We start from the raw sequence: 15,041 nt of genomic DNA on the forward strand, positions 1-15,041 counted from the left end.
CAGGCGGGGACGCTAAACTTAATCCATGCTGCTAGCGCCTCACCGCCTTTGACCCAGCTTGCCCAGCTCTCACTCACTCACTGTAGCCTCAAAGCCTGTGTGTGGGTGTGGGTGGGCACTCGCCACAGCACCAGCACCAGCACCAGCACCAGCACCAAGCACAGACACAGGCACAGGCACAATCCAGCAGCCGGGGCTCGCCTAAAGCGATAAGGCCCAATTGAAGGGCCCCCAGTCTGCCAGCCCAGCCAGTCCCGGCCAGCCGAGCTTTGTGAATTTGGAGGGCGAGAGCTTCAATTTGTATCGCATGACATAACGACGTCAACACAAGAAACCTCTTGTTCACCACACCTCACGCCGACACCACCCCAGGTCAGTTCCTACGAACAATCTTTCCGACAGCGAGCAATTGATATTAACGCCGCCATCTACAGCACACCCAACCCACCATGTCTGACACCTCGGTTCCCCGGCCTTCGAGCGCCGTCTCGCGCCCCGTCAGCGAGGCACTTTTGAACGAGAAGGTAACGCTCTCCCTGCACGACTACAAACTGCCCAGCTGCCCCTCGAGCACCTTGCACGATACCTGGCTACACCTTTCCGGGCGGGGTGGTAGTAGTAGCTCGAGCTTTTGCTAACCAAATGTTCGTCTCCTCCCTCTCAACAGTGGGATCGTTGCCTCTCCAACATGCTCATCAAGTCCACCCTCGGCCTCGGATTCGGCGTCGTCTTCTCCGTCCTCCTCTTCAAGCGCCGTGCATGGCCCGCCTTTGTCGGCGTCGGCTTCGGCGCCGGCCGCGCCTACGAGGAGTGCAACTGGAGCCTCAAGCAGGCCTCGCGCGACCTCAAGCGAACAACGCCCGCATAGACAACCAACTGCCTGCACAAACAAGGAGAAGGGAAACATCTGGAAGCAGCAGAGGTAGCAGGAGCAGAGGGCTGGATAAGGCATGCCAGAGTTCATGGACTAGCATCACTTACCAGATGCTGCCCAGTGTCCACAGCCGAGGAGCGAAGGAACCCGAGGATGATGATGGACGGATGGATCGACGGGGAGAAGCTGCTTCAAGGGCTGGCTATCTATACACGGGACCATCGCCATCAACCACCTGTCAATTTGTACATACCTGCACCGCTAGACCGAACAAGACGAGACACACAGAGTGGGCGTGTGGAACGGAAATGGGGCAACTCGGGCCAACGATGGCCTGGAGCTGTATTTCTAACATAATAGACGGTTTTTTCTTGTTGACGCAAACTCGAAAGATGCAGACGCTGCAAATGATGCTATCCTGATGATACGCTTGATGGTCCCTCAAAAGGGAAATCGTCCCTGAACTCCTCCAACCAAGTATATACAGGACGGTATGGTTTGGCGAGGGCAGCGCTATCGCCATTAAGGGGATAATCAGACCAACCTCCTCTGGTTGTCCACAACGCTGGTATATGCACAAGTCCAAACAGACAAGTGTCTCGCTCGCTCGCTCCTCAAAGAGCGTGGTGGTGCCCTGGGGACGAGGAGCTGCCGGCCTCGGCATTGGCGCTCGGTGACTGCGGCTGCTGTCCCGGCTGAGGCTGCTGCGGTTGCGACCTGAAGCACGCCACCATTCTTTGCCAGATGTTGCTTGCGGTGTGGACAAATTTGTCTTTGAACCCGCCGCCGCCGACAGCTGCCGGGTCCGCGTGCGGTAGTTGGTTGTTTGCTTGTCTGCGCGTCCAGAACCACTTGTAGGCCAGGCAGGCGATGGCGATGAAAACAAAACCGGCTATAGCGTAGGCTGCGCCAAGGCCCTGATTCTTGGATTCTCCGGCACGGGGGGTGGCCTCGGTGCTCCAGAGAAGCTGCTGCTGCGTTTGCCTTGGTAGGATCATGTTGTCCATGACTGGCCTTGTTGTTGTTGCTGTTGTGATTAAATGGGTGTGTGAATGATGTTCTTGGGGAGTGTAGAGAGTGCTTGGCACGGTCATGTTGTCCATGGCTGGCTGTGTTGTTGTAATGATTGAATGGGAATGTGGAAGTGAGTGTGAATGTTGGTGGGGAGTAGTATGAGAATCTGGTAGTGGCGATGATGGCTTGGGGTATAAGAGATTGAAAAGACGCCGGCATTCCTGGTGGACTCTAAGATGCTCTGGAAGTGGGCGGTAAGTTGGACGGTTGTGGAAATACTTGGGAAGTTTTCGGACACGACGGGCGTGAAGCGAGGTAGTGGAAATAGTTCCTGGGGGTGTCAGGGTAGCACGGCGTCCCAGGTCCGGGACGTCGTCAGGCGCAGGGCGGCCAAACGTCCTTGCCGTTCGCTTGTCGGTTTCTGGGAGGTAAGTAGGGCTCATGGCGGCGGCTGGTGGGATGGCGTGTAGCTGAGGTAGGTACATGCTGACGTCGTGTTTTTTTTTGTTTTTTGTTTTTTTTGGCACTCGATGTAGATACATAGGTAGGGTAGGCGCGCCGGAAACTTGAACAGAAGGGTGTTTTGTACAGATACGGAGACAGGAGCGAACCAAATGCTCACTCAGTGTCAGCGCTCAACTATTGCAAATGCGCATGATGATGCCCAAGAGAAATTTTTGGTATTAACTGCAGGTGTTAATCGTGCTAGTGATCACTTGCCAACAACGCAGCTCTGGTAATGAGGAAAGAGGTATCAGGTATGGCTTCTCTTTCTGTAGATAAATACTGCGTTGTGGTTCCTGGAAAGGAGACATCAACGAAAGTGCTCCTTGCTGGACTGACCCAGCTCGGCGATTGTCAACAGGTCAGGATCACTTTGATTTATAATCGGCCACTGCACCTTCGCGCCCTGCACCTCTTCCTCCTTCTTGATTTTCTTGAAGTGACGGTCCATAGGCCCCTCCTTTTTCACCTGGACCTTCCTCTTATGCGACGCATGTTCCGAATCATCGGCGTGTTCTGGATCCGCGTCACTGAAGGCGTGGTCCTCCTCCTGCATCTCCCCCGGCCCGGCTGCCTCGAACAGCTCCCTCCACGTACCGTTCTGGACCCTCTCGTCATCTCCATTGATGCCCACCTGGTACGCCGTCTTCATGGCGTCCAGGCATACCTTCCTTCGCTCGTTGAAGTCGAACATGGGCTCGGGATATGTCCCTTCCTCGCGCTTGGCCTTGCCATCGCCACCAGCTCCAAGCCCGCCGTCGCCCTCGATGCGGACACCGGCCTTGTCGAGCGCCGACAGGGGCGCCTTCCAGGGCTCGTAGATGTACTTTGCATCCAGACCCTTCAGTTCCGGGACCCAGCGCCGCACGAAGTGGCCCTCCTTATCCCACTTCTGGCCGAAGGCGATGGGGCTGTAGCACCGGAAGTACTGCGAGAAAAACGCAGTACAGCTGAACCACTGCCAGTTCCCCGCATTGCAAGCCGGCTCGTGGTCGATCAGCCACTCCTCAAAGACGTCGGCCCCCCTTTCCCAGTGAACATAACACCCGCCCCTTGTCAAAAAGCAAGCGACCGAGTGCCGGCCCAAGTGGTGGATCCAGCCGTCGTGCTTGAGCTGGCGCATCAGGGCGTCGATCCAGGGGAACCCCGTGACCCCGTGCTTCCAGCGCTGGAACCAGCGCTCCGCCTGCGGGGAGTCGACGTGGTACTCGCCGCTGATGGCGTTGGTGCCCGTCTCGGTGCCGTGCTCGACCTTGGAGGAGGTGCCAGGGGATAAAACGACAATAGGGGTTGTCGTACGTCTGCGTGAAGGGCGAGCCGACGGCGGCTTGCGCGGCGAAGTACATGTCGCGGAACAGCAGTTGGCCCGTCAGGCTCTCGGGCGGCGCGGAGGCGCCCTTATAGCGCGAGACCAGGTCTTGGACGCGCCAGTAGAACAGGCGAGGGATAGGGAGCCGAAGTGGTGGTGCGGCGACAAGAGAGTGGTGGATTGCGGCTCGAACGCGGCCGGGCTCGTCTTGGGTTTTTGGAACTTGGCTGCGTACTCCTCGTCGGCGATGATGTGGTCCAGCATCTTGAGGGCGCGCGTCTCGCCGCCGCGGTGGGGTGTGGTCGCGGGCGCGAAGCCGAGCTCCTCGAGGACCTCGGGGCGGAAGTCGCCGTGGGGGCCCGCGATGCCCGTCTTGTAGGGCTTAAACTCGCCCTCCCTCACCGAGGCGTTCAAGTTCGGGTCGGCGTCCGGCAGTTCCTGCTCAAAGTCGATAGGGGGTTTCACCCGGATCCGGCAGCGACTTGGGCGCCGGGATGGGCCGTGGGATGGCGCCGACTTTCTTGCCCGCGGCCTGGAGCTGCGACATGGACATGGTGGGTTTGCCGCCGTGCTGGACCACGACGGCGTCGCTGTCCCAGAGGGTGCGGCCGGACCGGGTCACGGTCTCGACGCCGGCATCGCGGGCTAGAGCGGACACGACCCGGTCCCGCTCCCGGGCGTAGGCGTCCGTGTCGCGCTCGAAGACGAGGTGGGTGATGCGCCAGGCCGTGAAGAGCTTGGGCAGCAGGGTCTGGGGCGCCTCGCGCAGGACGAAGAGCTTGGACTTGGGGTTGAGTTTGGTGATGGAAGCGGAGAGGTCGATTTGGCAGTCTAGTCTAGGGGGCTAGTCAGTCTCATAGAACATTCCCCCGAATAAAGAGAAGAGAGTTTGAGTTTACAGAAATTGCCATCGGTTGCCGCTGCCCTTGGAGTGGTAGACGTAGTGAGGGTCGAAGGTGAAGATGGGGTATAAGACGGCGGGCTTGAGGTCCAGAGCGACCTGAAGCGCCGGGGAGTCGTGGAGGCGTAGGTCGGTGCGGAACCAGTACAGGACTCGTGCTTCCTTCATGGTTCCGGAATTCGTATATACAACGTGTTCATACAGGTAATTAAAGATTAAGGACGCGACTTTTCTGTCGCTGGATACGAGGTTCAATGCTGCGATATGCCGGACTAATAGCATATTAGTTTCTCGGCCGAGTCCATGATGTCAGCAGTTCAGCCACACCAGCTTGGGTCTACGAGTACGGAATAGTATATAGTAGTGCCATGCACCTCTTGGAAATCGAATAGCTCTTTGGTTGCAGAGTCGATAGCAATGCTTTATTACTCTTCTTGCAGCAGATGATGGGAAAGGCAACTGTCCATTGACATCCGGCAACAACTCGAGGGAACCGGTGTTGCGCCTGAAGCCCTTGTGGTAGACCTGCTCACCATACTTGGCTGGACCTTATGATACATACGTGCATACAACTAGGCAAGACTGGGTGGGAGACTGCATGAGGGGGGTTAGGTTCGATTACCTGACAGCGCCATTGGTATTCCCTTCATGTTCCGTAAGTTGGTGGCTTTGGGGACTGGCTGCAATGGCTTGCCAAGCTGCGTGTATCATGTCGCCCTGAAACGACAACTCTGAAGAAGGCACCAAGAAAGTCTAGCTGTTTTTCAGTTTGCTCATCTCCTCCAACCCCCTCCAATGGGAGAAGACGAGAAGAAGTTCTGGGTCTGCGCTTACGCAGGAACGGCATACGGGCAGCTGCACGCAATTCTCTGGGGGAGCCTGGGAGCCCCTGGTTCCCTGGTTGCGTGTGGTGGAGGTGACACATAACAGTGTAATATCCCGCGCAAGTCGCCAACGGATCCTAGGTTCGGTCGGTGTATGAAAAAAATATCTCACGTACTTAGGTATTGGAATGGTGGCAGATGATCAACAACCACCAACGACCCTGAGGGAAGGCATGGCATGGCATAACATAGCAATTTGCAGAATTTGCAAAACTTGCAAGTTACGATGAACCCAAGATAATCTTGCTCACTCAGCTAGCAGAGGAAGTGTTGTTGTTCTTACCTATTGCTCCTCTTCATTAATAAGCATAACGCATAATGGCCACGGAAGATGCGACGATGTTTGAGCAGGTAAACCACCCACCCATAGAAGCAGACTACTGGCAAAAATGCCGGAGATGGGGAGAGATCTTATGTAGATTGGGGTGCCACCCTCCGAAGCCTCTCTCTCCACTCCTCTTCGTCGTCCACGCCGAGCGCCGGGATCGAGAATTCGTTAACCCGACACAGAAGCTCGTGGCCTTTTTTCATGCGCATATACGGGGGGGGGTTCCATATACGATGCCTATCCATGTAGATTGAGTTGGGTGGTAAAGTTGGTGATCATCGAGCCCGTCGACCAACACGACGACGCAAGTTGCTATTGGCAAGATCAGCAGGGGGAGGGGGTACACATAATTAGAACTGTAATTATATATTCCCTTCCAGGAAGCCAAGGTCCCAACCGGGTGTATTCAGAGTGGGTTGAGAAAATGCAAGTCATGCGCAGGCCTGGATGATCGTGGCCGAGCCAATGGGGTCCCATGTGGAAGGGGGAGGAGGGAAAAGAGAGGAGATGACACTCTTTCTGAGAATAACCCATTCAAAGCTACACGTAGAAGTGGCCTAGAAAGAAAGAGGCCAGGCAGACACACGACATGACACGACACGACACAGAAAATAGATGCATGCATTCATAGTTCAGGGGGAGGGAGGGGAAGAAGAAGGTCTCGTTCTTTTAAATTCTTTTTTTATCCTCACTGCGGACAAGTAACTTGTTCTGGCTTGGACTTGGATCCTCTTTACACATGTCAGTCAGGTTGATTGACGAGAAAGGCCGGGGGTTAGTTTGTAATCTTCCTCCCGGATGCTCGAGGAAATGATGATCACAAATAATGAGTGTTTGCTCGGCCAATTGAATGCGCAGATCTTCAATTTTCTGGTAACTCATCATTTTCGCATCAGTCTTTTTTTTTTTTTTACGGGTAGAGAAAAGTCCAGGCACCCAGACATGGGAGATTTCCAACGAGCAAGGTTCCCTCTTTTGCTGCACGGGCGCTGTTTTCCGGCCGCCCGCCCTAGGATCTGTGTCGGGGGCCAATTAGGCTTCTGATTAGGGGGGTGGGGGGCCAGTCAACAAGTCAATTGATGAACCCCACCATGGCGCCCTCCACCTGCACCCAGCAAGCCATAGCAAAGTCAGCAGGCCAACGACCAGTCCAATTGATTGGCTGCGACGGGTGTGTGTTCGCTTTGTTTCAGAAACAGCAGCAAGTGCAAGGCGAGCTGGAAACCTTGGTCGAGCAGAGCCGGAATGAAACCCCACCCATGCGATCATCAATGGAAGCTGAGCTGCAGGGTGAGCACATTGCGGGCATCGTAGCATGTAGGTTAGCATGTGTCGCAACCTGCAACCTGTGACCACCCAAGCCGGGCTACGTATGGATTGGATTTGGAGAGAGCAGTGCATGTGGTATGACGGAACAGCACGACAGACAGGACAGCACGTCAGTCAGTACCTAGGTAGTTGGGCAGAAAGCAGTGATTGAATGACGGTGGGTGGGAAGTTGCGAACACAGACGGAAAAGATCATGCTGACGTCTTGTTGCATGATCCCTGGCATTTCAATCTTAGAAGTACATAGAGTGCAGCGCGAATGCAAAAGGGCAGTGGGGGATTGCTTGCTTGCCAGTCCATCCATGGTCCATGGACCAGACTGGCGAGTAGGGGACTTGGACTAGGTTATAGTAGTAGTAGGACTGGCTAGTAGTAGGGACTGGTTGGTGCAAGGGTCGGGACGGGACACGCTGAGATCCCACCCCAGGCCTGCCACTTGCTGAGGCCGGCTCAATCTAAAGGGACATGCAATGACCAATGACCAAAATGGACCCCCGACCCCGTCTGCTTGCTTGACAACCAGACCACCTCGGGACGGCAGTCTGGTTTGGTCTGTGGTCTGCATGCGCGGCGATGCACTCACTGCGCTCCAGTCATCTCGCAAGAAATTGTGCAGCATTCATTCGTTCCTCGACACAACGAACAACCTCCTAACCTCCTAACCTCCTCCATTTGATGATGGCACCTTGTAATATACACTGTACCTGTACCTGTACCTGTACCTAACGAAGCCCAGCCATCCTGTACCATATCGACCGATTTCTGCCTCTGTTTCTTTCTTTTTCTCGTTTCCAATTCGATTCGTCTCCCTGCCATTACGTACCACAGACAGACTACTAGGTAAGGCAAGCAAGGAACAGCAAAGCAAAGGTAGTCGTCTGGTCTCTCGTCTTTCCTGCCTAGCACCGACCTCTAGCTCGATCCCAAGTCCAAATTCCTGGACTACAGTAGCCTCCCGCGCATTGAAGACCTGACCCGTCCCGAACCCAAGCAAGCCACCCCCAATCCAATCCCCCTTGCGACTAACCAGCCCAGGCCAGACCGGTACCTACTACTGTTGTACTGTCTGCCTGTACCTACTACTGTACTGTCTGTATGTACTACTGTAACACCCAAACAAAAAAAAAGTTACGACTCACTCCTCGACGAGACAACTGCATGTCACTCACTCATTCATTCATTCAATCTCACCCAGTAACGGTACGACTGCCGGTCCCTGTCATCGTCGTCCGTCCTCTTCTCTCTGCATGTTGGATTCGCTCTATCCCAAACAATCGGTCCGCCGCGCCTCGTCTCCGGCTCCCAGTGACCGTCACCGCTGCTGTTGCCAACCAATACCAGCCCGACTCGCTCGATCCGCCCTCGTCCAACCTCTGGCTCTGGCTCGTCCCTCATTTCCGCCTCAACCTGCGAGTCCCCAGAGGCACCAGCCCGAACCCGCCTGCCCAGCATGACGAGGCCATCTATTGTCCGTGCCGGTGAGTGCTACTTCCCTGACTCGGCATCCAGCTGCGGCACTGCCTCAATTTATTTTGGTCTGGGGAACCCAGCCTGTCGCTTTTCCATATCATCTCGCTCTATCTCTCTCGCGTCCCTTGCCAAGGTCACACAGCCACAGCCTGGGAAGGGGAGGGAGCAAGGGACCAGAGCCCAACCTTGTCATTTATTATTCTCCCCCGACAACATTCGCACCCAACTGACCAACTTGCTCTTTCGCAAAAAAACAAACAGACTCGATCGACCTCCAAGACCCCGACAATCCCTCTGCCAAAGACCACAAGAATGCGACGGCAAACGGCCAGCCGCAACTAGCTCCTCACCAAGCAGAGACGTTGCGCGAGGTCGCCGCCGAGACGAAAGAGGAACGGAGGATTTCGTGGGCCAATGGAGACATTGATCTTCAAGCATACGCCGAAGAAATGGAAGCAGCCGAGATGGACGCCGACGACGACACCAAGGCCCAGCAGCGGGACGCCTTGGCCATTGCCCAGAATGGAGGAAGCGGCGCTTCCGACGACGGCGATATGGATACCGACGGAGATGGCGATCTCGACGACGACATGATGGACAAGATCTCGAGCTCGCCCTCGATCGAAGATGGTGGGTGCCCCCCAGAGCTGCCGCCGCGTTGCTGGCCGGCACGCGTCGATTCCTTGCCAAGTCGCTTCTCGCACCCCCTCATGTGCTTCCGGGCTCCCCCGTACTCAGCGAGGCCAGGTCCTCTTCACCATACCTCGAGCATCCTGACTACTTGCCGCTGGACAAACAAACCCCCCAAGAGAGGCAGTCAAGCAAGGCTTCTGCCCGCGATACCGTCGAATCGCATCATCATCATCATCATCATCACTTAGGCGAGTATGCCGGACCGGAAAGGACTGACTCCCAGGACAATGTGGACGACCGTGACAAATGCGACTACGAAGACCACCCTATGGGCATACAGACTCAGCATTGTGAACCAGTGTAGGACGCTGTTCCAGTGGACGAGCAAGATGATGATCTGGACTGGGAAGATGTGGAAGAAGAACACTCAGTGGGATCAACTACCAACCCGCCAGCGACTTCCAATGTCGCCTCGCCGATTCTCGATTGCGCAGGTGCCGATACATGCGCCATTCTGGGGGTGGGAGAGGATGACAGTATCATCTCTCCGTACGACTTTCTGGTTCCGTACCACAGCTCCGAGGATGATGATGATGACTTTTCTTTGCCTGATGATTCCAGATTTGTCGATTCGGGTTGGGGTGGCGAGTGCTTACAAGATACAGAGGACATTGATTTCGAATTCGTTTACGCCCTTCACACCTTCGTCGCCACCGTGGAAGGACAGGCCAACGCCACTAAAGGTGACACCATGGTCTTGCTCGACGACAGCAACAGCTACTGGTGGCTTGTCAGAGTTGTCAAGGATAGCAGCATAGGTAAGACGCCCCTCGGCGCTGGCATGGGCGCGTCCTGTACTGATCGAAATCAGGATACTTGCCCGCAGAACACATCGAGACACCGACGGAGAGGCTGGCGCGTCTGAACAAGCACAGGAACATCGATGTACGTAGTCGCAGCGATTATGCACACATCATATGGCGCCTTTTGTTTACTAACGAGAATCTCAGCTTGCGGCTACGATGCTTGGGGATCAAGTGGACAAGACCAAGAGCTCCCTCAAATCGGCAATGCGGAAACGCAAAGCCAAAAACGTGACCTTCACGGCGCCCACCTATGTCGACTACTCGGACTTTGACTACTCGACAGAGGAAGAGGATGCCGACGGCGATGTACCTGGCCAACAGGGCAAGTCGCAGGACGAACAGGCCTCAGCAGCCGCTGGTGGAATGGAGGACGATGAGAGCGCTCGAGTAGCGCCGCTCAAGCCCCGATCTCAGCAAGCCAATGCCGAAGACGGAGACGACATGGGGGCGGACGATGATGAGGGCAGGGGCAGCGATGAGATCTTCGATAACAAGTCGGTGACGCGAACCACGAAGAATGGCACGGTCAGGAACACGGATTCCTTCTTCAAGGACGAGACAGTGGAGACTAAGAAGATCACACTGACTCCGAACTTGCTGCGGGATGATGGTACCGAGGCACGAGAATCATCCGATTCGATCTCGAAGGAGCTGCGGCAGAGACCCAGTTTCGAGAAGGAGCTCGTGGCCGACAAGAAGGAAGACAAGAAGAAGAAGGACAAGAAAGACAAAGAGAAGAAGCCCAGCGCGATTCGCAGTTTCTTTTCGCGGAAGGATAAGAAGAAGTCCACAGAAGATGACGACGAATCGTTTGGCAAGAGATCCATGGACGTTAACAGCGTCGAGACTGTCGACGAAGACAACAACTCCTCGCGTGCGGCCGAGGTGGAGTCACCCGACAAGAACGGCCCACAACGGAGCATTAGCAAGCTTCAGAAGCAGCAGGCCAGGACGGAGCCCTCGCCCACCAGGAAGCCGGGATCCACGACGATGGAGCTGGCGCAGTTCATCAACTCCGAGAGCAGACCGCCTAACAATGTGGCCAATGTACCACCTACGGGGTTGAGGATGGTCGATGTGGACCCGGCCGAGAGCGAGAAGGCGGCGGCACTGCAGACGAGCTACGGCAAGCCGCAGAAGCTCAACCGGGTCAAGGGTCGTCTCGATTTGGATGATTTCGACACGTCCGAGGAGGACGACGATGACGACGACTTTGGCGAACCAGGACCTGACAAGTCTGCGCCTGCACCGCAATCGGCACTGGCGCCATCGGCACTGGCGCGTACTCCAGAGCATCAAAAGCAACCGCCCCTGCAACAGCAACAACAGCAACAGCAGCAGCAGCAGCAGCAGCAGCAGCAGCGAGCCGAGGAAAAGCAAGCACGACCTACTCTTCCAGGTTCCTACCCAGACAGCTACCTCAGCACGCAAACGACAGGTTCACAGCAGACGATACAGAGTGCCAATGCACCACAGCCTATGGAGCGACTGTCCGAGTCGCCTGTGCACGTGTCGCCTATCGCGTCGAACAACCCGCCTGCGCTCATGGGAGACAACTCCAGCCAGGAAGACCGATCGTCGCCCATCTCGTCTCCGTCACCAGACGTGGCGGATGTCGACAGCCGCGGCCACCACCCCCAGGATTCCATGACATCCACCTCGGCCACGGCCCCGACATGGAACGATGACAGCCTTCGGGCCTTCTTCGACTCCGGGACGGACATCCGGGATCTGCTGGTTGTTGTATATGACGACAAGACGGATGTCCCGCCGGAGCCAGATCACCCGATTGCCGGAAGCCTCTTCCGTGAGCAGAATGCCAAACTGGCAGAAATCACCACAGTAAGTGTTCACATGCCTTCCCTACAAAACTCACATTGGCAACGATGCTAACCTCGACAACAGCAACTGGACAACATGCTGGGCGACTGGCTGGCCAGAAAACAGCGACTGCGGGGCGCTGCATGATCTACGCCTATACTCGCTCGTTTGTCATGACCGACCTTTTTCCTACTTTGATTCTTCCCCATCTGCGTGGTCTGAAAAACACGATTCAGCCGTGCCACATCGAAGAAGCCGCCAACCCGATGATGGATTACTTTGATGATGGACACCCAAGCACCCATCGCAAAGGTAGCGACGGGGAGGGCCCAAGCCATTTTGTTTGGTTGGTTGGAGCCCTCTACAGGGCGTGCATGGACCGTCTTAAGCGACGATGACGTCGGCCACCCCCTTTTTTTGTTTTTTTGTCTCTCTTTTTCATTTCTTCAGTTTTCTGTTTCGCGACCAACACCTGGCGTCTGGGGATTTACGGACACACACTGGCTGGAGTTCGGCAGGAGACCGCACCGGTCATTCCCGGGATATGAAGCACAGCAACTATACCACGGATTTAAAGTCTCGGCAGCGCGGCTTTAACCATATTTTTCTTTGTTTAGAACGAAATTCCATGATTGCAACCTCAACCCACCCACCGGAGGTTTGAAAGGTAGTTTGGGGCTGGGGGAGAGAGAGGCAGCCGAAGCAGCAGCAGCAGCAGAGCGTCTCGTTGGGAAAGAAGTGGGTGGGATCGTTTAGGATGGAAGGGAAGAAGAGAAGGAAGAAACGGAGACTCGGGCTATAAGTCATGCCATGCATGCAGCCAGCATGGAGGATGGATGGATGTGACATGGACGGGGTGCAGCAGAAAGGAGCCCACCTTGGACCAGCGAGGGACTACTACGACGACCGCCAAGACAACACGGCCACTTGTACAACTCGTTGTTTGGGCATATGTAGTAATCGACAATACACCTTCTTCTACAACGTTGCCGTTGGTTGCCGGAGTGAAAATCCATGTGTGATCTTCCCGTACCTTGCTGTCGAGCGAGATGGAATCTCCCGCCAGACGGGCCAACTTGTGGTGGGGTTTGTCCGTTGCGTATTGCATTAGTGGCCTCGGGCCGTTTCGACTTGGCCTGCTTGGCGTGCCGCTGCTTGCTTGCTTATGAGAGAGATTAGAAATCAGTGTGCAAGAAGTCAAGTATTGCCGCGACGGACTGATTGATAAGAAAGGTGACGAGATTAGATGAGGTGGATGCCGGCCAGAGTCTCTGGTTGGCATGGGCAGGGTGGCTTCTGATACCGGACGGCGGACGCGGGAACCACTTTATGGAGACAGGCCGGGCCGATTCGAGGGAGCCCAGAAGGAGAGGAGCTCGCGATGCTACTAATAGCTTATTGCTTCTTAGATTTGAGCCTTGCCTCTTCGAGGGAGAACGCTGCAGGTGTGAAATGAAGTGAATGAACTGCTGCTCCTCGCGGCGGCCTCGATGGCCCCTCCTTTTCGGCTCCTCTTCTGCTGTTTCGAGTAGCATTTTTGACACAATACAGGGCAATTGCCACAGTCATATTTCTTCCGTCATATGGGATGCTACCTACTCTTTTGCTACGGGGTATTGTTATTTTCCGTCCATGGTTGATTGGCGATGACGACAAATGGCTGCAGGGACGGAGATGGGACCTCAATTGAGAGAGAAAAGGAATCTCGCCTGCTTGATGTGTGTGTAGCATTGTGAAAAAACGTGTAACTTGGAAGAGGCGAGAGGCGAGAGGCGAGAGAGGCAGGAATGATCTTCCTTCTCCTTGTCATGCGAATGATATCCGATGGCTCGGCAAGAAAGCCGTCCGCGAGTCATGCGAAGAAAACAGCTTAAAGTTTGTTTCCGGGCCTCGCCCGCTGCCCATGTCAAAGTCAAAGCCAAAGTCGTTGTCCCGATACGGTGATGCCTGCAGCTTGGTGATGCTTGATTTCTGTGTCTACCCAGCAGATGCAGGCCTTCCCTGTCGTCGGCCAAGGCTTCAGGGTGCGCCAACCCGGCTCCAGTTGCCAGAAGTCCGGGTTGTCGAGCATGTTCCAGGTCATGTCAAAAAGTCTGTGTGTGTGGTGGCCACTCTCCCGTTGACATTGACAGACAAATGACACTGACACTTCAAGTGGTGACAATGCCACAGTGACAACAAGCAAACGGGCAGAGCAGCCAAGCAGATAGCCGAGCTTGGAAGTGCTGGCTTTTTGTCGATGCGTCTTTTGGTGGATCAGTGTGTGTGTGTGTGTGTGTGTGCCAGACCAGACCAGACTAAAAAAAAAAAAAAGAAAAAAGAAAAAAACCCAAAACTTCCAGGGATTTCCCAAACAATTGGAAGCCTCTCTCCATTACCAACGGTGACCAAGCAGCGACTACTAACGCCGTGACGGGCACCGGCGTTTCCGCATCGCCCCAAGGAATGGGTTCAAACACGGTCTACCCCTGTAGGCGTTCGCCGGTACTGGACCCGTACTTTTATTACCGGAACCTCAGATCCTGGTCCAGATGCCACCCTTTCAACTTTCTGGCTGCCCTGCAACCGGTCTGTTTCCAGGCTGCGCAGGCTGTGGCCGGCCTCAAGACCCCCCCCCCAAGCCTGTCACAACATCCACCCACCCACGCCTCACGCATACCGCCCTATGTGCTATCCAGCCTGTCCAGCTGCCAGCTACCATATCAGATCCCACGCCAATGCCAAGGAGACCCAAGCCCAAAACCCAAGCGGGTTCGGCATAGATTAGATGGATGGATGCCAATGCCAATGCCATGCCCCCGTCGGCCGAGATATAGTCTTGGCCCTGCCTAGCGTTCCACCTCTGTTGAACGCCTTCGCTTACCAGAACGCTGACCAAACAATACCAAGCTCCACCCCGTCTAAGGATTTCACCACTCTGTGTGCAGTGCGTACAAGTAGGTGTCACATCTTGGCCGGTACATACTGACTAACGATATGAAGAGATTGCAGGCGGGCAAATAAACGTTAGAAGATGCCTGCCTACCTGGTACCTACCGTCCTGTATCCGTACCGGCCCGCCCTATGATAGACTGGGCAGTCATTGCCGTGGTATTCGATGGGGATCTCC

At 55.3% G+C, this 15,041-nt stretch overlaps 4 protein-coding genes across 4 annotated transcripts; 2 read left to right on the forward strand and 2 right to left on the reverse strand.

Annotated features, from left to right (window-relative positions):
• Positions 1-449: 449 nt before the first annotated feature.
• PG986_015044 (uncharacterized protein) lies at positions 450-868 on the forward strand (the record flags this gene model as incomplete). The annotated part of the gene is made up of 2 exons (XM_066851266.1): positions 450-524; positions 668-868. 2 exons carry the CDS (start codon positions 450-452, stop codon positions 866-868), a joined length of 276 nt encoding a protein of 91 aa, XP_066692355.1.
• Positions 869-1,488: 620 nt separating this feature from the next.
• On the reverse strand, positions 1,489-1,872 carry PG986_015045 (uncharacterized protein; the record flags this gene model as incomplete). The annotated part of the gene is made up of 1 exon (XM_066851267.1): positions 1,489-1,872. One exon carries the CDS (start codon positions 1,870-1,872, stop codon positions 1,489-1,491), a length of 384 nt encoding a protein of 127 aa, XP_066692356.1.
• An 830-nt stretch (positions 1,873-2,702) lies between these two features.
• PG986_015046 (DNA photolyase) lies at positions 2,703-4,770 on the reverse strand (the record flags this gene model as incomplete). Its single annotated transcript, XM_066851268.1, has 5 exons — positions 2,703-3,644; positions 3,715-3,809; positions 3,830-4,182; positions 4,253-4,537; positions 4,601-4,770. The coding sequence occupies 5 exons, from the start codon at positions 4,768-4,770 to the stop codon at positions 2,703-2,705; spliced, it is 1,845 nt and encodes a 614-aa protein (XP_066692357.1).
• A 3,822-nt stretch (positions 4,771-8,592) lies between these two features.
• On the forward strand, positions 8,593-12,079 carry PG986_015047 (uncharacterized protein; the record flags this gene model as incomplete). Its single annotated transcript, XM_066851269.1, has 6 exons — positions 8,593-8,620; positions 8,874-9,286; positions 9,610-10,063; positions 10,117-10,190; positions 10,256-11,953; positions 12,017-12,079. 6 exons carry the CDS (start codon positions 8,593-8,595, stop codon positions 12,077-12,079), a joined length of 2,730 nt encoding a protein of 909 aa, XP_066692358.1.
• Positions 12,080-15,041: the final 2,962 nt, after the last annotated feature.

Source organism: Apiospora aurea, assembly GCF_038362705.1.
Source record: "Apiospora aurea strain CBS 24483 chromosome Unknown utg000011l_segment0_segment0, whole genome shotgun sequence".
Lineage (NCBI taxonomy): Eukaryota > Fungi > Ascomycota > Sordariomycetes > Amphisphaeriales > Apiosporaceae > Apiospora > Apiospora aurea.